Below are 24,220 nucleotides of genomic sequence, written 5' to 3' on the forward strand. Positions count from 1 at the left end.
CCCACTCACGTTTAAGTATCCTTACCCTGCAAGAGCAGAAGAACAATCAATCTTTCTCACCTAGCTCATGCTTCACCTAACATTATTTGGTGCTCCAGAACTTACAAAGCACTACTGACTGTGACCCACAACTAGAGTCTGCTTCTGCATCCTCCACTGACAAGAAAGCCGCTGTGCCCAGCTCTATGTCACCGGAGGGGCATTCGTTACCTGCTCTGGGACTTGCGGTGACCACGCATGTCCTTCTTGGGTCTCCGGGTGACTGGTGGGGCTGGGGTGGAGGGCAGGGGGGGTGGAGCAGCAGGTGTGGGTGAAGGAGGTAGACCATTGCTTGGCTTACTCTTGGGGTTCTTGTCAGCCTCATATTCAAAGGTGCGCTTGGGTTTGGGGACAGGGTTCACAGCGGAATCAGGGGAGCTCTTCGATGGCAGCAGCTGGGAGGTCGGGCTATTATTTCCAGGGGTCCCCGGCTTAGTGGAGCCACTACCTTCCCTCTCCGGGGGTGAGCCCGCCTCCCCCCCAACTCCAGCCACTCCTCCTGCCCGGCTGCCAGCGCTCACACTCGCACTCCCTGTCGGTTCCTCCAAGGTGCCCAAGATCTCAGTCTTCCTTCTCCCTCGGTCTACACTGTAGCAGCTGCTGGGGAGCTGGGGAAGCCCCCCACCCGGCTGCTCCTTCAGGGCCTGTTCAATTTTCTGGATCCGACTCAGCACCGCTGAGCTCTCCTTCCTGCTGCCGTGCCCCCTGAGGAAGGCACTGGGCTCACTCCGGCCTGGCCGTTTCTCCAGACGGTAGAAAGAGTCCCGGACAGGGAGTGCCTCTCCCTCCTCCTCGGTCTCAGGGTAGGAACACTCGGAGAAGGTCCTGCTCATCCTCCGGAGGCCCTTGAAGTCGAAGGTCTTTTCTGAGCTGCAGGGGGACGGCACCACACTGGGACAGCCCACACTGGGGCAGCCCTCACTGGCCACCCACTCGCCCCCAGAGCCCTCCCGCTTCTCTCCACAAACGCTCATCCTGGGCGAAGCCTCTTGGCGACCCTCCCATGCTGAAATCTTCTCCCGGATGCCCAGGCTGTGGGCACGGGGGCCGGTGCGGTTCAGAAAGATGCTCCGTGGGCCCGCTGCTGACCCCAGGGACGGAGTGCTCTGGGCGAGGGGGAGGCAAGCAGCTACTCCCTCTACATCCTGGGCTGCCCCCTGGACATTCTCCTTCTGCTCCTCTCTCTTGCACACTGAAGGGCTTCTGTCCAAATAACCGAAGCTGGTGGCCTTGAGGGGACAGATGGGTGGTGAAGTGTCTGGGGAGGGGGCTTGAGGATTTTGGGGTGAAGGATCACGGGGATGCCAGTCCTTGAGGAGCAGCCGGGAACTGCAGCGGCTTGGGTACCTGCAGGCTGACGTTTCACTGTCACTGAGCGGGTAGATGGGACTCCTCGGTGGGGAGAGAACTGGAGGTGGAGAGACTGACTGAGACCTAAGAGGAAAAAAAAAAAAAAGAAGAAGAAGAGAAAATGGCAGTGAGTGGCCTGACAACGCTGTTTCATTCTTAAAGAGCTCAGCATCCCTTTCCTATAGGACTCGCAAGCTCAAAGTACTGTATGCAAGTAACGGACCTGCCAAGGCTGTCCTCAAGGAAAGAAACAGCCCCTTATCCACAGCAGGCTAAACTCAATGGTCCTCTCTGCCCAATTCATCCCTAGAGACCCTGAGTACTGTCTGCAACAGAAGCCAGTTCTGTGACAGGCCAGGGTATCCCCAAAGTCCACATCTGCCAATCAGAGAACAGTAAGATCCGTGGTGTGCTGCTAAATGTTCAACAATCGGCTCCTTGGGTGAGAAAGCATAGATATGCAGCATCTGCCAACTTCCACAGCATAAATATTCCTACTATGGCTGATTTCAAACCAGCAATGTGACCTCATTGGATGTGGACTTGGGAAGAAACACTAATGATCAACTCTCATGAACTGTTACAAAGCATCCCCAGCATGCCACTTCCCAAAGTGGCCCCAAATATGCACTCAAGCCCTTTGATCTATCTCCTTGACAAGCCCCATCTCCCCCGAGGCTTCTGCTACTAGACGCAAGATACCGCACCTCAGCTTGGGTCTTGATCAGAACTCAGATTCTTGAAGGTCTCAAAAGGATCAGGAGGGCCCTTGAAGAAAGAATCCTTTCCACGCTCTCAATGAGAAGGCTAACGGGGAGGGGAGACCAGCTCCTTCGCAGCTCTAGCCTCCAGCAGTGGCATCACATCAAACAAGCATCAGCCATTCCCCAGCTCCAAATCAACACCCTGGTCTTAGCAACTATCGGGAACAGTTCTAAATCAATGTTTTTACCTATATTTACTCACTGAATCTTCACAAAAACTCTGTCATATTATTATACTTTATTATTATCTTCATTTTGCAAATGAAAAACACTGAGGCATACAAAGATTAAATATCTCATTCAAGGTCTCTAGCTGGTACGTGGTGAAGCCAGGACTACACTATATTGCTGCTCTAAAGAGGAAGCAGTGGCCTCTGTCATCTTTGTGAACTGCCTGGCCCCCAGACATAGGTCAGCAGAAATCCCTACAGCACTGAGCACAGCCCTGTCTCCAATGTAGCATTTGTAAGTATCAGGGAACCTTTTAGTCTTCGCTACTAGACCATGATTTCTTCCAGGTAGAGGGACACATACTCAGTGTCTAGAAGGTGCTCAGTAAATGATGAACAAATAAAGACAAGAAAAGGTAAAGGTGAGCTTACCGAAGAGAACCATGGGCATACGTCCTCTTCAGCACACTTTTCTAGTTGTCTACTAGGGTCATCAACGTCAACTTTCAGAATTTTTCCCAAACCGTTTTAGTTCAAAGACAGCGGGGCTTTGCCAACACTGCATGCTACCAAGGCCTACCTGACCCTAATGCTGTGGCCCTCAAAGCCAAGCGGTCCAGCCTCGCAGGCTCCAGAGCGCCACGCCATCCACGGAACGCAGCCAGCTGCCCCTGAGCCAGGCTGCAGTCACTGCTCCATCACACACAGAAAACTGCAGCTCGGGTGAGTCAGGGATTGGCCAGCAATTCCCTGTTGGGTCATAGCCTCTGGCTGCCCCCGATCAACAGGAAACCTCAACATGCTTAAGTTGTTTTTAAAAGGGCAAGTCAAACAAGAGCCCTCCCACGTGTACATGGGCACAGATGAGAGAAATTCGGTGCCCAGCCAAGCCGACGACCAAAGACACTCTGCTCGGCAAGGAGGTGTGAAAAGAGTAAGCCTCGGTACTCCCTAGGGTAGGCAGTGGTAGGGCAACGAGCCAAGCTTGAGCCTGGGGAGAGCCCAACCTACTCACAATCGAGAAAAGCCCAGGCCCCTCACTTTTTTCACAGAACCATGGATGCAAAAGGTCATCAGTCCAGCCCTGTAAGCCAACAAGTGTCTGGGCTACACAAAGGACTCTACGTTTCAGTTATTCTCAGTTGGAGGCGGGAGAAGATGCCTTTTATAGAGGATGACCTTATCATGTGTTTATTCATTTAATAAATACTTAGTGAGCACCTACTATGTGCCAGGCCCTGTTCTACATGCTAGATACAAGAATAAACAAGAGACAAAAATTCATGTCCTCATGAAGCTTGGACTCTAGTCGGTGATGGCCAGTACCCAATGAGATGCAGAATCTTTTAGGAAGCCTTTTCAAACTACATATGCCTCATTTCTCCAGACATTGTGATAAATGCTCCCCTAGCGATGTATCACTTTAACCCTCAAGGTGAGAATTCACCGGTCCATGAAGCCACCTATGGGGGGGTGGGGGGGCGGGGGGTGGCTCCCAGAGGGGGACAGAAGAACAGTGAGAACCTCTGGCCTGTTTGATTCCAGCATGCTTCCAATGATTTCAGAAAGGATAATTCTGTAACTTCCCTCAGTAGTTCAAACGTGGAGAAATTCCCACAAGTTAAGACATTCTCTCAATGCCTAGTCTGCTTTAACCGAGGTTTAGTTTTTCTCCTCTCGTGAAGGATAAAACAGAGAAGAGACTGGTCCTTTCCTCTAAAGGTCCTGGTCTTCGGATCTTTGCTGATCTGAGGCCCAGAGCTGCAAGCGCTCCTCGCCCAGCCACCCCACACAGGCCAGGCCCAATGTGCTCCAGCAACTCGGGGTGAAAAGCGGGCCTGCCTATGCTGACCTGGAGCCCAGGCATCCACTGGTTCATCACAGAGAAGGCAATGTTCACTCACTCCACGATCATAGATTAAGGCCCTGCCCTCATGGGGCTCCGGATGCTCACCTGAGGGTAGAACTCAAGGCATCTCTCTACATGTTTCTGATGCTACCTGTTATCAGGAATGTGACCATGGGCAAAGCCACACACTCCCTTTGAGCTGCCAGTTTCAATTCCTCAGAATTGTTCCAACTGTATCACAGGGTTGTCGTAACGGGCACATGTGACTATGGATATGAAACGATGTCATACATTGTAACTCATTATTACTGTTAATTATTAGTAGTAAGTTTTTCACCAGGTTATCTAGGCCAGTTGTTCTCAGTAGAGGGTAAGAACATCACAGTTGCTGGGTTTAAGTTCTAGCACAACCACTAACAAGTTACATGATTTTGAGCAAATAACTTCCTCTAAGCCTCAGTTTCCTTATCTGTAAAATGGAGGTTAAAAGGACACACATCTCAGAGGATCGTTGTAAGGAACAGGGACAATACGCATCAAGTGTTGCGCTCAGCGGCTCACACCAGTACTCAATCTCAGCTTAATAATTACTAGCATTAACAAGGAGCTGCCCGATCAGAATAATCACTTGGCAAACTTTTCAGAACAGTTTACCTCTGTCCTTGGATTCTAAACATTTGGGGTGCGAGGGGAAAGGAGTAAATTAAATATGGCCATAAATTCTTTGCAGCTCATGCTATCAAAAGGTTGAGTCTATTCTTCTGCCCCTTGAATCTAGGCTGACCTTGTGATTTGCTTTGATGAATAGAACATGGTGGAAAATAAGTTGTCTCAGTTCCAAACTTGAGGCCTCAAGAAGCCTTGCAGTTTCCGCTTCACGCGCTTGGAATGCTGCCCCGAGACTGTCACGTAAGAAAGCCAGTCTAATGTTTCAGAGGAAGAGAGGCCATGCGCAGCATCACTGTAGTCCCTCAGCCGACAGCCAGCCACCACATGGGCCTGACACATGGTGAGGTCATCTTGGACCCAACTGAACCAGTTACATGAGCGAGCCCGGGGAAGCCAGTAGAGGAACTTCCCAGTGAACGCACAGAAACACAAGAAATCATAGCTTGTTCTAGCCCACTAATTCTTAGGGTGGTTTGCTACAATGCAATAGTAAAATGATGTTGTGGGAAAGGCACTGTGTGTAACTGGCCCTCCCCACCCCAGTGCAGGACCAGGGCCCTGGGCCTTCCATCCCCGTGCCTCTCTCTTCCTCCACTTCCCTACAGACCAGCTGCCAAGGTCTGAATGTTTGGACTGCCTCCCTCTCCCCGGCTCTCTCTCACCCTACTAGAGGCTCTGGCACTCTTTTGGGAGTCTCCCCTGAACACTCCCTAGAAATGAAGCTAGTCCTGCAATCCCAAGAGTCAGCTTCCATCAGTCCTTGCTCCCAGGTTGAGGGAGGGCTCAGGAGAATCTGTCACCTAGAGAACAGGGAGGCTTAAGGAGGAACACACTGGGGGCTAGCAGTCAGGATGCGTGTGTCCTTGTGACAGTGAGTTTACACAACAGGTGGCACGTCCTTGGCATGGATGGGAGAGGGTGCTCGCTCTTGGGCTTCAGTTTCACTCTCTAGTTGTTTCCCGGTTCCTCAAACTGAGGTTGGAAGTGAAAGCAATTCTCCCCCTGTTGGACAAGGAAAGGCTACGGCCAAGAGAATGACAGTGCTGGGACCCGGGCTGCCTTAGGAAGCCAAGCACCTGAGCAAAGCCTTCTTTTGGGTCTGGTCTCCCATTCTGCCACTGACTGTCTCCGGCTTCACTTCTTCAGGGCTCTTGGACAGCTCCTTGCCACCCTTCCCTGAACCCTGAACAAGGGAACAAAGGAAGCCACCTACTCCCCAGGCCACAGTGTGCTAACTGTACCAGGCTTAAGACACACCTTGGTTCTCCATCCATTCAACCAGTATTTACTGAGCACCAACTATATACCAGGTACTATTTTAGGCATTAAGGACTGGCAGAGACTAAAAATAGACAGTCTCTCTCTACAGGTTACATTCTTTTTTTTTTTTAATTTATTATTATTTATTTATTTATTGGCTGCGTTGGGTCTTCACTGCTGCACGCAGGCTTTCTCTAGTTGTGGAAAGCAGGGGCTACTCTTTCATTTTATTTTATTTATTTGATTTTTTGCGGTACGCGGGCTTCTCACTGTTGTGGCCTCTCCCGTTGTGGAGCACAGGCTCTGGACGTGCAGGCTCAGCAGCCGTGGCTCACGGGCCCAGCCACTCCGCGGCATGTGGGATCTTCCCCGACTGGGGCACGAACCCGCGTCCCCTGCATCGGCAGGTGGACTCTCAACCACTGCGCCACCAGGGAAGCCCAGGGGCTACTCTTTGTTGCAGTGCGTGGGCTTCTCATTACGGTGGCTTCTCTTGTTGTGGAGCACGGGCTCTAGGCGCATGCGTGGGCTTCAGTAGTTGCAGCACGCAGGCTCAGTAGTTGTGACGTGTGGGCTCTAGAGCACAGGCTCAGTAGTTGTGGCACACAGGCTTAGTTGCTTCGCAGCATGTGCGATCTTCCCAGGCCAGGGATTGAACCCATGTCCCCTGCAATGGCAGGTGGATTCTTAACCACTGTGCCACCAGGGAAGTCTCTCTACAGGTTACATTCTGGTGGAGGGAGACGGTATGGCTTTAGTTGTCTCGAGTGAACAGACAATAAAGAAACCAACCCTGTGAGATGGTTGTGGGGCCAGTGAAGAAGAATAAAGCAGGGTAAAGGGGTAGAGCTTAACAGTGAAGCAGATCAGGGGAGACCCCTCTGCCAGGGAACATGGGAACAGAACCTTGAGGAAGTAAGCAATGTGTATATCCAGGGCGGTGGGGGGGGGGGGGGGGGGGGGGCAGCGGGAATGTTCCAGACAAGAGCAGCAGTAGGGCAGAGGCTCGAGGCAACTGCAAACTTACTGTACTCTGGGGGCAACAAAGGGGCCAGTGTGGCCAGCGTGGAGTAAGAAGAGGAGGAGTGGGCTGGAGATCAGTCAGAAGCACCAGAGAATCCCGTGGACCAACAACGAGGCTTGGGCTTTTACTCTGAGAGAGAAAGGAAGCTCTTGAAGGGATACGAGCAGAAGAATGACATGCTCTGACTCCATATGAGAGAATGAAGTGTAGGGATGCACGGGTGGCCACAGGGAGATTACTTAAAGGCTACTGTAACAATCCAGGCAAGAGGTTACAACCGCTTGGATTAGAACGGCAGATCTATCAACATCTATCTTGAGGGCTGTGCCAATCAGAGTTGCTGACGAAGTGGATGAGAGGTATGAGAGACAAAGGGAAGTCAAGGATGAATCACAGTTTCTGGCCTGAGCACCTGGTAGAAAGGAGTCAAGGTTACAGCTTTCCATTTCGGATTCATCAGTAGTATATAGATACTGTGTAAAACTATATGGCTAGATGAACCATCAAGGGAGTCAGCCTATCTAGAGAAGTCCAAGGGATGAACCCCGGGGCACTCCAGCATTTCCGGCTTATGTAGAGGAGGAAAAACTAGCAAAGGAAACTGACTGGAAGAGCACGTAGTGAGGAAGGAAGGAAACCACGAGGAGGGATATCCTGAGACCTTCGAGAAATAGGGAGTGATCAGCTGAGCCAGATCTGCTAACAACTGAGCAAGGGGAAGACTGCAGAGTGATCCCTAGATTTAGGTAGTCACTGTGACCTTGAGAAGAGAGGTTCTGGTGGCAAGGTAGGGAGGGAAGGCTGACTGGAAGGAATTCAAGAAATGGAAGAGAGAAAGTGGAGATAAAGAGCTCAGACAGCTCTTTCAAAGGGTTTCCCTAAAGGGGGAACAAGGCAACGAGGTGGCAGTTTGAGGGGAATGTGGGGTACAGAGCGTTTTGTTGGTGGGTTTGAGCTCAGAGTTATTAGAGCATGCTTAAATGATGACTGGAATAATCCAGTAGAGAGGGGAAAAGCCGTTAATGCAGGACAAGAGTATAAGTGCAGGCAGTGAGCAAAGTGAGCAGGCAGTGAAGGGCTGGGGACCCAATGCCCATCTACAAGGCACGCCTTAGACTGAAGAACCCCATTTGCTCTCATTCCCATGTACCCAGGCTGAGTGTTTTCTCACACGATCTCATTCCTATGTTGCTTTATGCTTCCTTCACTGCGGCTTTGACTCCTGCATATATTTCCAATTCATTCCACGAGGGAAGAAAAGATCCAGAGATGTTCTTTCTTCCTGTCCTTCAAGCATCTGGATCCAGCTTCCTCCCCAACCTCAATGATCTACTCAATGCCTAAGTCCTATCAATTCTACGTCCTTCATATCTCTCAGATCTGTCCCTCCTGTGCCATTCCCACTGCTACTGCTGCTGCCTTGATTCAGATCTTATCTACCGGGACCATTCACACAAGCTCTCAACTTCTCTCTCTGTCTTCCGTCTTAACCCAGTTCCAAGTCCATCCTCTCGTCTCCTGACATCTTTCAAAAATACAAAACTCATCATGCTTCAAACTCCCCACTACATACAGAATGAAATGCAAATTCATTGGCATGGATCACAAGGCCCCCATGATGTGGTCCCTATTTTTCCTTTATCATTTCATACTGTCTTTTCCTTCAAACAAATCTGCATCCCACTCTTAGTCACATCAAACTCCTTGCTTTTCACAACTTTAGGCCTTCATGCATTCAACATTCCCTTTGCCTGCAGTGCTGCCTTGTGTCCACTTACATGTCTCTGTAACTCCTCTATGGGATCTCTCTTCACCCTACCCCCTCACCCAGGTGGAGATGTCTGATTTTTGATGCCTCCACTGTGCCTGGAAAAATGTCTACTACGGTACTTATAACACTTTACTTGACTATATTTTTCCTCATCTGCCTCCCTTACTAGACTACGAGTGAAGTACTTGAAGGTGGTGACAGGGTCTTATTAATCTTGATATAACCTGCTCTTTGTACTGCATCTAGAATTTAGTAGGAATTAATGCATCTGTGCTGAGTGACTAAATGAATGAATACAAAAATAAACGATTAACACCTAGGTCTCCTTATTACTCCTCAGGGCACTGTTTACAGACTTCATTGCCTCTCTCTTTGTGCCATATGACCTGAAGAACAACACAGAAAGGTACATAAAGCACTTAGTGCAGCCCAGCATGACTGTCAGTCCCTAAAGCCCTCTCCCATAAGGCAAAAATCACACCCTAGACCAAGAGTCTAGCGACCTGGGTTCTGCGCTGGTCCTGGTTCCATCACTTCCTGGATGGGTTCATAAGCAAAGTCACCTGAATTCTCTGAGCCTCAGGTTCGTTTGTTTTTTTTTTTTTAAAGAATGGTTAAATACATGTATGTACGTATGTATGTACATATGTATGTATGTATGTATGCATTTATTTTTTACCACACCATGTGGCTTGTGGGATCTTAGTTCCCCGACCAGGGATCAAACCCGTGCCCCCTGCCTTGGAGACATGGAGTCTTAACGACTGGACCGCCAGGGAAGTTCCCTCAGGTTCTTTATCTACAAAACAGGAGGAAAACACTTGCTCTGAGTATCCTCACATACTAGCTGTGTGACTAAAATGATGTAAATTTTAAAAATGTTTGAACACCATTAAAAGTTCCGTGAAGACAGGAGAAATATAAAAGAAAAGTAAATACACAGCAGCTAAGACACTTAATATGCTGCTCTTATCACCTCTTTACTGCTCTTTATTCTAAAATCTCAGAGCTTGCCCCTGGGGAGGCAGACACCGTGAAACTGGGCCCTTGTGCCACCACCTTGTCAGCAGGCAGCCAGCTCTGCTCCTCAGCAAAGGCGTGGATGCCAACGCTGCAGCACATGACTGGCCAAATCCAACATTTACAAGAGAGGGAGTAAGATAAACAGAAGGAGAAAGAGAGAAAGGGGGCGGGGGAGAATGCAAAGGAAATTTAACAGAGGAGCATAAGCACACACACACACACGAACACACACACACACACACACATGCACACACACAGACAAACGTATAAGACAAGTGAGTAGGACAGAAAGGGCATGAACTAAGGTAGAATGAGAAACAAACTTAAAGAGAGGGCAACGTGTGTGTGCTCACGCACGTGCACACGTACAGACAGAAAGTGAGAGTTAAAGTGCAAAACACGTGCCCTTCCCTCCAGTGCTGTTTCACAAGAATACAACCTAACCCTTGGGTTAGTGACCTGGGCCATCCTCCAGTAACATAGCAGGAAGCATTCATGCCAAGGGACACCCCATATATTGTCAAGGTCACCTAGGGACTCTTTGGGAGGGAAGGCTGTCTTTAGTCCTTGATGACAAGACAGTTCTGAGCTCAGCATGCTCTGGCCACAGAGCTCCTGAAGTGTCACTATCAGGAAGCAAACCAAATTGGGGCCAGTTGAAGAAGGCTCCTGGGAGTCCAGGAAACAGCCCCAGAGGCACCAAGATGGGCTGTGGGCTCCATGAAGTGAGCCTGTCCACAGATTAAGGTTACACAGGGCCCAGCTTCCAACAAGCCTAGTCCCTACTGAGTAGGTGTCTAACCTGCTTCCAAATGAAACTGCCTGGGAGTTGGCCAACCACCATCCCAGGGCTGCTCAACTAAAGCGGGTCCTGGTGGCTCAGTGGGCAGCAGCATCTTCCCATCACTATGTGACTGCCCCAAGTCTGGAGATGGCATGCTCACTGCACTCCCCCAAGGCCATATTCTGAGGCACCCAGAAGGAGAAAAGGGAGGAAGTCTGCCTGAGTCCTATCAGCAAGTCCAGAAGTTTATTCCTCAGGCCAGAGCAGGGGCTCAGTTCAGTAACGGACACCCCACTCTGGGACAAAAGTCAAAAAGTCAAAAAGAGGGTGACACTCACAACTTGACCGTCTCGCTCCCAAATGGCTGGAAGCCCTCCATAGGGTCCAGGACAGCCTCATCCTCCAAGTGGGGCTACATCTGGACCACTACCTACAGAGACTCAAAGTCAATCACAGCTTGTCAGGGTAAGTAGAACAGTAGCTAGGGTCAGAGCAGAAACTGAGTCACCTTGTCACCTCCAGAAAGCACATCTACCTGCCTGTCATCTAGCTGATTTCTAGGGAAGCACAAGGAGAATTGGTGAGCTCTTCTCTGGGAAGGAACCCCAAGTCCTCTAGGAAGTAATGGCAATGAACATAAAGAGAGCATTTATAAGACAGACGCCTTCTCTGAGACAGGTGAAAAAATGACGCCTTATGGGACCGTCCCCAATGCCCTAGGTCCAGCAAAAATGGAACTGCTGTATAAAGCAGAACCAGGTGCTACGCAAAGCCAAGAGGGAGAGAAAGGCAGCTGCAGGAAACCATGCTAAAGACATTTGTGATGGTTTCAAAACATGGTCCCCAAATTCTTTGACATGCCTGCTGTCAACATGACCGCTTCTCTTGAATCTGGGCTCTGTGATTGCTTGACCAATAGAATATGGTAGAACTGAATCTGTGCTACTTTTCAGGCCCAGGCCTCAGGAAACCAACAGCTTCTACTTCCTGTCTCTCAGGCTGTGAGAGAGCCCAGGTCATGTGGAGAAGGTAGGTGTTCTGATGGACGGTCTCAGCTGGGGTCCCAGCAAGAGCCAGCATCAACCCCCAGACATGTGAGGTAAGACGCCTCCAGGAAACACCAGCCCCTAGCCACTGAGTCACCCTAAGCCTTGAAGTCTTTCCAGCTGAGGTCCCAGACATCATGAGCAGGGAGCAGCCATCCCTGTGGTCTCTGTCTGAAGTCCTAAACTACAGAGTCTGTGAGCAGAATCAAATGGTCGTTTCACACTATAAAATTTGGGGTAGTTTTGTAACAGTAGATACCTGACACAGATTTGGGTACCTAGAAGTGGAATGCTATTGACACAAGATCCTAAAACATTGACCGTGGGACTGGGTGATGGTTGTTGGGGGTGCTTAAGGCAAATATAAGGAAAACGTTAGAAGCTAGAGGAAAGAGGACCCTCATAATGTTGAAAAGTTTGGCAACTCTGTCACCTGTGGTAACATGGAAAATAGGAAGTATATCTCATATATTAGATGAACTAGCCAAAGACATTTCCAGGCAGAGTGCCCAAGGTGCCCTCTGACTCCTCGCTGTCTCTAGTGAAAGGAAAAAGAGATGAGCCAAACAGGGAACCGTTTTCAAACAAAATTTAAAGGAAACATAAATGAGAAAGGGCTTTCTGAGTTAGAAAATAAAACTTGTTTCAGTCTCTGTCTCTCTAGACAAGAAAAAATTCTCAAATTAAAAAATGGTTTCCAGGGCTTCCCTGGTGGCGCAGTGGTTGAGAGTCCGCCTGCCGATGCAGGGGACACGGGTTCGTGCCCCGGTCCAGGAAGATCCCACATGCCGTGGAGCGGCTGGGCCCATGAGCCATGGCCGCTGAGCCTGCGTGTCCGGAGCGTGTGCTCCGCAACGGGAGAAGTCGCAACAGTGAGAGGCCCACGTACCGGAAAAAAAAAAAAAAAAACCGCTTCCAGATTGTGGTGACAGTTACACTCCGTGGGTGTGTGTATGTGTGTATATGAACTCATCAAATTGAAAACTTTATTCTTTTGGTTTTTTGTTTTGTTTTGTTTTAACATCTTTATTGGAGTATAACTGCTTTACAATGGTGTGTTAGTTTCAAACTGAAAACTTTAAATTGCATTTATGGTACTTTAATTATCCCTCAATAAATCTTTTTAAAAAAATATAGAGTGGGACTGAAAGATCCTTTGCCAAGACCTAAGGAAGATTTAAAGTACTGCCTCACAGAATCTTACACACAGACAGACAAAAGGCCTTCTAAGGATCTTAAGGGTGAGCCCTGAAGATCCTCTGTAAATAATAAGGCCTCTAAGACTCTTAACAACCAGTGTCCCATAGCAATCTCACAGGGAAAAATCCACTTATCCACCTTCTGAGGTACTACAAGTGCCATGTGGAGGCTCTAAACCAAGGGCTCTAAGAGTGAATACAGAGAGGGGAGGGGAATCCTTCATAGCTGAGTGGTCAAGAAAAGGACTGGGAGGGAAGTAACATCTGCATCCAGACTGGCAGAAATGTAAGGTTTGCATTAGAGAGCCGTGCAAGATTAAGACAGAAAGAAAAACCAGGGTTTTTTATGGAAGCCTTACAAAGCAAGCCAAGTTTGACTGTATCATAGATGACAGTAGTTTTTGAGCAGGGAAATCCCAGTCATGTTTATAGGGAGGTGAATGTAGAGGTACAATAAAATAACAGAAGGAACAGGAGAGCTAGGCTTGCGTTCTTCCCCCCATTAGCTTTGTATCCTTGGGGAGTACCTCCTCTTCTCTGTGTCTGTTAGCCAAACTGTCAAACAAGTGGGTGAGACCAAATGAGCTCCAAGGCTCCTCTTCAGCTCTGCCTTTCTCAGAGTCTATGGACTGAATGGAAAGGGAATCCAAAGTTAACAAGATCTATCATGGAAGATACTATAAAGAGTCAAATAGTACAAGTAGCCTATGTTCTAAGAGGCTGAGCTCCCAGCCATCTAGACAACTGGTCAACCAACAGTTAGTCTTCTAGGTACCAGGCACAGTTCCAGGCTCAGAGGAAACAGAAAGCAGTCAAAGTCCTTGATCCCAAGAAGTCTACACTTTTACAGGCACCCAAGTTTCCCACACACACATCCAGAGGTAAGGTTTCCAAAACACAATACAGACAGCCTATATTTGCAAGTCACAATGATCCAGATGCTGGAGTTTCACAGTGAAGAAGCTGTTGAGGAAATAAGCAGACATGACAAGTCTTCTGAGAACAGCCCCTGCTGCCTGCCAAGTCTCACAGTACAAGTGAAATCTCCTGAGAGCAACAAGTGGCAAAGTTTACCCCATCTAGATGGCTGAACTAGCTCTCAACATAACACTTTCTTAGCAACCATTAGCATGACCATTTCTTTTTTTTTTTGGCTGCGTTGGGTTTTTCGTTGCTGCATGCAGGCTTTCTCTAGTTGCGGTGAGCGGAGGCTACTCTTGGTTGAAGTGTGTGGGCTTCTCATTGCGGTGGCTTCTCTTGTAGCGGAGCACGGGCTCTAGGTGCACGGGCTTCAGTAGTTGTGGCATGCGGGCTTCCCTAGTTGTGGCTCGCGGGCTGTAGAGCACAGGCTCAGGAATTGTGGCGCACGGGCTTAGTTGCTTTGCGGCATGTGGGATCTTCCCAGATCAGGGATCAAACCCGTGTCCCCTGCGTTGGCAGGCGGATTCTTAACCACTGCGCCACCAGGGAAGCCCAGCATGACCATTTCTTAGCAAGCAAGTCACTAAGCTCCTTCTGGTCCCACCCAGGTCATCAACACCAACATCATAAAGCCTGACCTCTGGAATTCAGAGGAGCTTTGAGAATCTCACCTCCCACCCCCAGAAACGGATGCAGCCAAATCTAACGAGCTGGAGTGGGAACAGCCTGTGGGGAGGTGAAGCAGCTAAGGGTGAAGCAACGTGACCCTTTGTCCTCACTAACAAAGAGAAAGGGAAGCCTGCTCCAGGAGACCAAAATATAGCAAAGAACAAAACTTTGGTGGTAAAATGAGAGGTTCACATTTCCTCCTCCTGCATATCCTGCCAAATCAAGAATGGGCTATAAAGGAAAAGGAAGAGAATAAACTAGCAAAACACTCCTAAGAACCTAATAATGGAATGGAATCTAGGATCTTTACCCCAAACTAGCTTAGTGGTGGCACCAGGTGAAGTCTTATTCAAATTAGGGATATGGCCTTGCAAATACATATCTTGGCAGTTCCACAGGGTCCCATTTGCCCATCCCCACCAGTTTTCCATGCCCCAAAGTACCCCTGCCCCCAAAGCTAGATGCAAATGCCTCTCAGTATCATCAGCTTCCTCTGCCTCCATGTGGATGATGTGGAGGTCCCCAAAGCAGCCAGGGTTCAAAGGCCCAGCTTTCCAAGGTCCTAGAACCCCTGCACTCTCCAACCAAAGTTCGGGTCATACCTGGGAGTCTTTTCTCACTGGAACTCCTGGGCTGGCAATGATTAAAGGGCCCCAGGTCACAGGCAAATGTCTATCGGAAGGTCAGACTAAGAAATCTGGGTGCCAAGGTCATCAACCTAAACTGTAAAAGCCTTGAAAAAAGAGAATGGATCATCCCCCTCTTTTTCCCCTTTTTGTTTTTCAAAATTGTCATCTGGTGGTTTCTCTGTCCACCAAAGAGCCCAGCACCTAGGATGAGAGCCCTCAGAGTTCACTGACAACTTCCTAAGAACAGTCCCAGATTTGGCTGGGGGTGAAAGCAGCCAGAGAAACCACCAGATGACAATTTTGAAATAATAACAACTACAGTCCAGCAGTAGCCTCTGAGAGAAGACTGTAGCTAGCCACAGAGGCCTGTGACTCCATGCCAAAAGCCCAGGAGAGGAGGGAGGGAAGCGGAAAGGTGGCAGGAAGGAAGGGAAGTGAAGACTTGGCAGGGAAAAATGCCTTTTTTTAGGCACATCAGATATTTACAAATACCATCCGTCATGTTATGATGGCAAGCAGGCTGGGAAGCTAAAGGAAGAGCAATTTCTAAAAATGTATAAAACATGTAGGTATATACTCCAAATAGAAACTAGGGTGCCTGTCAGCAGTTCTGATTCTGCTTTGTGACTTTATGTAAACACTGCATCTCCCATCCCGGTCCCCACAAAGCGGAAATTAGAATAAAAAAAGAATACTTGAAGGCGCTGAGGGCTGCTGGGTACAGTAATTTCTAATTCAGGTTCTAAATATACTATTTCTTTTAATTTAAGAATAAAATGGTAAAATGCTTATTTCACCCATACAGTCTCATATAAAAAAGTTGGGAACCTTAATTCCCAGTCTCTGCCAACTCAGAGTCAGACTGCAGAGTAAGAAATGCCACCAGACTCGGGGGGGAGGGGGGAGCCCAGCAAAGTGGTTCCTGAAAAGTAGATAATGGGAGACAAAGACTCTGAGATCTAGACCTGTTTCTGCCTTGGCCACCGACACGCCCTGGGAGAGGTCAGTTTTTCTATCTGCTTTACCCAAGAGTTTGTTGGTGCCTGCCATCCTCAGCCTCACCCAGTTCAGGGAAGCAAGTATGCAAGCAACTCTAGTCCAGGTTTGACGGGGTGCGTGCGCAGGGGGTGTTCTCACTGGTCTTGCTGCCACAGAGTAGATATTCAATTTGTTTGTCTAAGCCCCAAGCTCTTATGTACCTAACAAGTCAGAATCTACCAGTTTCTGCTCGGTTGGCACAGTCAATCCAGACCATTTCCACTGGGACCAAACGCTGCACATATGGTGTACAGAATTCCTCTTGCCTCATTCACGCCAGTCACTCCCCAGGGGCCACATCCTATGCCGCATTCTACCAACCATACCTGGATATTAGCTCTGAGTGAACCAAACATCTACCACTACCTCTGGCCAGACGCGAGTGTGTGCCACACTCCACTGGACTCAGCCTGGTAACGCACAGCCCAGACCTCCAGGAAGGAACTAGCCCAATCCCAGTGTAAGATGAGCATCCTTCTCATCACTATCCATTCTAGCGGCTGAGGTTCCAAAGGCCAAATCTGCCCAACTGAGATTCAGCAGGAGGGGCTATGAAGGGTACGTGGCTTTAATAAAAGAGGTTCTTCTAGGACATCAGCATCCAGCCTTGGCCAAGACCTGAGAAGCCCTGGTAAGGGTTGTACAGCTATCTGCCAGCTCTGGAAGCTTCTACCCCACCACTGGGAGGAAGCTAACATTTACTGAGTGGCTTTTTGCCAGGCACTATGCTAAGCACTGACATATATTATCTCATTTAATCCTCACAGAAACTCTGTGAGATAAGTACTATTATTATTTTACAGATGAGTAACCAAAATGTTAGAGGGCATAAGAAAATGCCCTGAGATCTCACTATTTGGTAAGTAGTTAAAGTTTGGCCCAGATTATGCACCTCTATGACTGTCAGAATCATGATGATAATCATTGACATTTGGCAGGAATCCTACCCAGGACACAGGTCACTAGGTGTCCTGTGATGTTATCTTCCAGTGAGCCCCATTCCCTTAGCAGTGCTCCCCAACTCACCTGCTCAGGGTCCCTCGAGGGGCCTTAGTGCCTCCAGCTCCGTGGGTGATACTGGAATTCTTGTTGGCAGTCATGGTCATTTCTGCTCTCTGCAAACACAGAGCCCTGCAAAGAAGACAAGACCTATAAGCCAAGTTTCCATGGGCAGCGAAAAGCACCTCAAACATTTCCAGATGACCTCCAAAACTGCCAACAGGGTTTCTGTAGTGGTTAGCAGGAACCACTTTCCCACATATATTTAATTTCATGTGTTACAGATTAAGAGCCTCCAGGGATCCCTGATCTGGGTTGGGGAAGAGTCTGTGAGCTAACAGATAACTTATCACTTCACAGAAAATGATTTTAAAAACTCCATTTCCATCCTGCTTCTTCTCATTTCTTAAGTTAGAGTTTCCCAAACTTCTGGCATGCCATACAGCCTTTATGAATTTTACCATATTTGCATACCTCCTGAACAATCATTTATTCAATGTTTTTCTTTAATCAACTTGAAACTGACTTACTTTTCTTAAAATAGTTAATCTTGTTCTAAACAATTAATCATTGACAAATATTTACTGAGTGAGCACCCATGTCCTAGGCACTGCCATCCAGCAAAGAATGAAACAAAGTCTCTGCTCTCATGAAGCTTACATCCTAGTGGAGGGAAACAAACAGACAATAAGCAGGCACAAGTCATGTGTGCGATACATAAGTGTACATTTGTGTATAGTATGTATAGTGATAAGTGGTAGAAAGAAAACATGAAGCAAGGTAGAGGGAGAGTGAAGAAGATTTGTTTTTTAACATAGGATGTTCAGGGGAGAACATCCTGATAAAGTGACATCTGAGCCAGAAACCACAGTTATGTGTTATCATATTTTTAACACCCATTAAAATAAAATTAATATACTTTAAGGTACTTAAGTATTTACAAAGTGAAAAATGTCTGTACATGTACCATATACAGCTAGCTAATATAGTAACATTACTTTATGCTAAAATAAGAAAAGGAAGAAAAATGTTAAAACTTAAGGGTACATCCAGACTGGAAATTGTCTCCTATTTGCAGATGGTATGATCCTCCACGTAGAAAATCATAACAATTCCACTAAAACACTCTTAAACTAACGTATAAAGTCAAGCAAGTTTGCAGGATACAAAGTAATATTTAAAAAATCAATTTTCTTTCTATATACTAGCAATGAACAATCTGAAAATGAAATTTTAAAAATTCCATTAATAATAGCAGCAAAAAGAATAAAATACTTAGGAATAAACTTAACAAAAGAAGTGCAAGGCTTATGCACTGCAAACTACAAAACATCACGGAAAGAAATTGAAGAAGATATAAATAAATAGAAAGGCATCCCATGTTCATGATCGGAAAACTCCAAGTTGTTAAGATGGCAAGATTCCCCGAATTGATCTACAGACTGAACAGAATACTCATCAACTGCAGAAATTGACAAGCTGATCCTAAAATTTTGTGGCAGTGCAAGGGACCCAGAGCAGTCAAAACCATCTTGAAAAAGAAGAATAAAGTTGGAGGACTCGCACTCACCAATTTCAAAGCATACTACAAAGCCATGGTAATCAAGACAGTGTGCACAGACGTAAGAACAGAAATAGAAATCAACAGAATAGAATTGAGAGTTGAGAAATAAACCCATACATTTATGGTTAATTGGTTTTCAACAAGAATGCTAAGACAATTCAAGAGGGAAAGAAGAGTCTTTTTTTTTTTTTTTTTTTTTTTGCGGTATGTGGGCCTCTCACTGTTGTGGCCTCTCCCATTGCGGAGCACAGGCTTCGGACACGCAGGCTCAATGGCCATGGCTCACGGGCCCAGCCACTCCGCGGCATGTGGGATCTTCCCAGACCGGGGCACGAACCCGTGTCCCCTGCATTGGCAGGCGGACTCTCAACCACTGAGCCACCAGGAAAGCCCAGAATAGTCTTTTCAGACAACTGGACATTCATATACAAAAGAATAAAGTAGGACCCTTACCCTTATACTATACAAAAAAAAAGTAAAAATGGATTATAGACCTAAATTTAAGAGTTAAAATGACAAAAGCAAAGCCTGGAATACAACATAGAGGTAAATCTTTGTAACACTGGATTAGGCAACAGTTTCTTAGATATGACACAAGCAACAAAAGAAAAAAGATATAAACTGTATTATACTAAATAAAAAACTTTTGTGCTATAAAAAATACCACAAGAAAGTAAAAAGACTCCCACAGAATGGGAGAATTATTTGCAAATCATATATATCTGCTAAGCAACTTGTATCTAGAATATATAAAGAACTCTTCCAACTCAATAATAAAAAGACACATAATCTAATTTAAAAGTAGACAAACAGAAACTAACACACCATTGTAAAGCAATGATACTCCAATAAAGATGTTAAAAAAAAAGTAGACAAAGAATTTAAACAGACATTTCTCCAAAGATATAAAATTGGCTAAGAAGCACATGAAACAATGTTCAACATCACTAGTCATTCGGGAAATACAAATCAAAACCACAGTGAGGTATTACTTCACACCACCAGGATGACTCTAATCAAAAAGATAAAAACAAGTGCTAGTGAGACTGTGGAGAAATGAAAACCTTCATTCACTGCTGGTGGAAATGTAAAATTGTGCAGCCACTTTGGAAAATACTTTGGCAGTTCCTCAAAAAGGGATACATAGAGTTACCATAAGACCCAGCATGATTCACCCCTGGGTATACAGCCAAGAGAAATGAAAACATGTCCACACAAATACTCATACCAATGTTCATAATAGCCAAAAAGTGGAAACAACTCAAATGTCCATCAGTGGACGAATGCATTAACAAAGTGTCGTATATCCATAAAATGGAATATTATTCAGACATAAAAAGGAGACATTCCACAACATGGATGAACTCTCATGCCATTTTTATGAAATGTACAGAATAGGCAAATCTGCAGAGACAGAAAATAAATTAATGGCTGCTTAGGGTTGAGTTGAGGGTAGGAGAATGGGGAGTGACTGCAATGAGTATGGGTTTTCTTTTGGGGGAGTGAAAAAAAAGTTCTGAAATTAGGTAAACAGTGGTGATGGTTGCATAACTGTGAATATATTTTAAAAATGAATTGTACACATAACATAAGTGAATTTTATGGTATGTGAATTATATCTCAATTTAGATGTTAAAAAAAACTTTAAAAAAAATTTAAGTCCCTTGGAGAATAGATGTGAGAGACAACAATAATTCACAGTGTCTCTAACGTGAATGTGCACCCTGTTCTGGGCCAACACCACCTTCACAGACGCTGAACAGTTCAGGAACAATAGTTCTCTCACTCTGATTGGCATTCTCATCACACTGACCAAAATGAAGTATGTTTGGATGTGAAAGTTAAACATACTTATTTATGGCCACTAATGACCTTAATCCTGGAGGCCATCTACTTATTATCTTGGTGCAAATAAGTGATTGGTTTCGATGATAAAAAATAAGCCAGACCCTAATTCTTGATATCATTTATAATTCTTTCCTAATTTCAACATGAAAGGCACTCTCTCTAATTTCCTTACTTTTATGCAATCTCTCAAGGTTGTCATTTTGGTGATGGTAGTGGTGAGTGAAGTGGGAGCTGGAAGGGAGGGAGCAGCCCGTAGGTGCTAGCAATGGTAATAGCAATGAAACATCCCCCACGATGCTTTTAGAAAAAGGAAACAAACCCTGAGCCTCATTTTTATCCTTCATGAAAAGCCTTCCCGGGCTTCCCTGGTGGCGCAGTGTTGAGAATCCGCCTGCCAATGCAAGGGACACGGGTTCGAGCCCTGGTCCAGGAAGATCCCACATGCCGCAGAGCAACTAAGCCTGTGCACCACAACTACTGAGTCTGCGCTCTAGAGCCCGTGAGCCACAACTACTGAGCCAGTGTGCTGCAACTAATGAAACCCGTGCACCTACAGCCTGTGCTCCACAACGAGAAGCCACCGCAGTGAGGAGCCCGCGCACCTCAACGAGGAGTAGCTCCAGCTCACCGCACGCAAAGATCCAATGCAGCCAAAAATACAATAAATAAATTTAAAACAAAAACAAAGAAAAGGCTTCCCTACCTATTGAGGAAAAAATCTTTATAAACTTAAGTATATAGCATAATGTTAGTATGAGGAGAAGGAAGAAGGGGAGTCCATCCTGCCACCAGAGCACCTGTGCACACCGGCTCTGGTGAGATTCTTTACCTACACCAGCCAAGGGCCAAGTTAAGTGCCTGGCATATGGCTGTGTGTGTTAAACAGAAAGAAGGGAAAGGAGAGGCAGCCTCTGGAAGCTTTCCCAGACCAGTTCTCAGGGTCCTCAGGGAGCACAGTGCTACAAGGAATCAACTTGCTAAGCATTAGCTTTCAACTGTGCCCATGGTAACAACGGTCACAATAATCATCAGAACCCATCATAACAACACTGGACATGCTCTACCAGCTCCAGGGCAGGCCCCCAGGGAAAGGAGAGAAGATTTGTGGAAAGACCAGAAACTGAAATATATTAAAAGAACATGATGAAAAATATATTCTTTCCTTCCCTGAATTTCTGATCTAAAATGCTCTGAAATGCAATCATATACTTGAATATGAGAACACAGAACCAACTTAGTCAGAAGGAAGAATGTAGATAGCTGTGATTTTTGCTTGGGCCAAGAAGAAAAATCCTGTGAAGATGCAACCAAGAGATGAGTGGGTCAAAACTACCAGGCCCACGGCATTGACCCTTGGTCACACTTCTGCAAGAACACAGCTGCTATTCTCAGCAGTGGCCCAGGAGTTGAGGCATCTTGGGCAGGCACTGCTGAGAACCCCAGGAGAGCCTACTAAGTCAGAGATGCTTACTCACTGTGCTCCCTCCCACCTGCTCTCTATAGCCAGGTCTACCAGGTTCAGGGAATAATCCAGCGGCCTGAGGAACTAAGGACCAGGCTAACCCTTTACACCTGAAGCGCAGACTTGAGCACTCTGCATGGCAGGCTTCCTGGGGGACACTGCTTCTCCCAAGGCCCTAAGCGCCGCCCCAGGCTCCCATCTGTGCTTTCAGCCTGATTGCTTGGCTAGTCTGGCTGCAAAGAGAGAGACACTCCCAAGGAAAAGAAACACCCACCGGGAATAGAGCAGAGAAGCCAAGAGGATGAGAGGTGTTTTGCTAGCTCCCAGGCCCATCAACGGCAAAAACTACATGTTTGGAAAATGAAATTGTTCAATCAGCATCTACCACCGGTCACGAATTGCTCAAAACCTCAGCTCTCACAAATTACAGGCAACTATCTGAAGAGTTACAACCCAGAGAAAGGAACATAATAAGGTACCACTAGAACTTCTCTACAAACTCTGCATCGAGACAGAGACCACAGTCCCAGGTTCTCAAGGTGCAGTGGGAAGAACACCCAACCTGGAGTCAGCCCAACCCTGCCTCTAGCAACTGCTGGCCAAGGGTCATCGTACACGTGAGTTTTGAGGACTCCACATTCTCGCTATAAGAGCAATAATAATAACATGACCTACCTCACGCGATTATTATTCTGGCACACTGAAGCTTAATAAATCATTTTTCTTCCAGATCATGCTTCTCTAGGTATTTGGAAGACACCCTCTCCATTCCCAAGCTAGATTCATTTTTCAGACTCCCCGGCACTGCCATCCAATCCATTTACTCTATGCTAGGCACTGTGCAAGGTACTAGGATATGAAAATGGACAGATACAGTCCCTGCCCTGGAAAAGCTAACTGTAAAGGGAGAAAAGCGAAGGAAAAAGTGGACTCTATGAAGGCCTTATAGAGAGGTGACATTTGAAAGTAAGCCTTCACCTATTTGTTACCCATGGTAAAGAGGACTTAAGAAAAAAAAAAAAAGCAAAGGCACGTTTATTATCAAAGGTGCTGCTAGATTCTTTATAAAATTATAATAGCTAAAGTTATAAGCATTTTAAAGGATTAAATCATTTAATCCTTGTGACAACCCTACGAAGTGGGTACTATTATTATTTACACGTTACCAAGGAAACCAAGGTACAGAGCAGTTAAATCGCTTGTCCCAAGTCACACCGCTAGAAAGTGGCAAGGCAGGAATTTGAGCCCAGGTGGCCTGCGCCAGCGCCGCCGCAGCTCTGAGTCAGCACTCTGCATGACCTCCAATCATCTTGCATTTCAGCTCTCACCATCCCATGACGTAGTGATAATACAGGCCCAATTTTCCAATCAGGAAATTGAGATTGAGAGAGATTAAATGATTGGCCCAAGATCACTCACCTAGTGAAGGAATAGGGCAGGACAGTGGACTCAGCTCTGACTCCACTGTCCACTTACTTTTCTTAACATTGATGGGGGTGCTTGTTAAAAATGCAGAGTCCCAGGTTCCACCTCCCCCTCTGGAACGGAGCCTAGGAATTTGTATGTTCAGTAAGCACTTCAGGCTAGTGTTATACACCTGTAAGTGTGAAAACTTGAGTCCCACAATGTGCTGAGGACTTGTAAAGGTATGAAGGGTCACTACTGACCATCCTCCCAAGAGTCTGCCCAGCTGTGAACAAATACAAGATGGACACTCGGTCCTCTTCCTCCTCCCACCCCCCCAGCTTCTTCCACCTGCACAGACCCACCGACCCTCAACAAAGGAGCAGGCACGTCACAGGATCCAGTGAGAGCATTATCAATGTCTGCTCTAAACAGTTCCCTCAGTCTTTGTTGTACTCTGAGTTCTTGTATCTCAAAACAGCTCTTCCTGCCACCCACCGCTGGTAGCTAACAACCGCTTTCCTCACTTCCAAACTCCTGGGAAAAAAGAGTTTATACCCGAAGACATTAACTGGTGGTTTGCAAGAGCAAAAATATGTTCCATTTGGTTTTCCCTTCATTTTTTAAAAAAAAGTTGAATTGGTTATCAAACGTTTTAAACATTGGGTGAGTATAAATGAAATGCAAATAAAAATTCAGATTCTGGCTTCTCTTGAAAAATTAGAAAACCTGCCATCA

At 46.6% G+C, this 24,220-nt stretch overlaps 1 protein-coding gene across 5 annotated transcripts in view; it reads right to left on the bottom strand.

Annotated features, from left to right (window-relative positions):
- Positions 1-24,220, bottom strand: part of DENND2B (DENN domain containing 2B) — a 116,405-nt gene that overhangs the window by 42,452 nt on the left and 49,733 nt on the right. For 3 of the 5 annotated variants that reach the window (XM_065883085.1, XM_065883084.1, XM_065883083.1), the window contains exon 1: positions 17,232-17,311. In XM_065883085.1, the coding sequence (XP_065739157.1) occupies positions 17,232-17,311 (80 nt within the window). Of the gene's footprint in view, positions 1-210; positions 1,474-17,231; positions 17,337-24,220 lie in introns of those variants that run through there. The other 2 variants (XM_065883080.1, XM_065883081.1) reach the window with 2 other exon arrangements.

The sequence above is a fragment of the Phocoena phocoena genome, chromosome 8, assembly GCF_963924675.1.
Source record: "Phocoena phocoena chromosome 8, mPhoPho1.1, whole genome shotgun sequence".
Taxonomy (NCBI): Eukaryota; Metazoa; Chordata; class Mammalia; order Artiodactyla; family Phocoenidae; genus Phocoena; species Phocoena phocoena.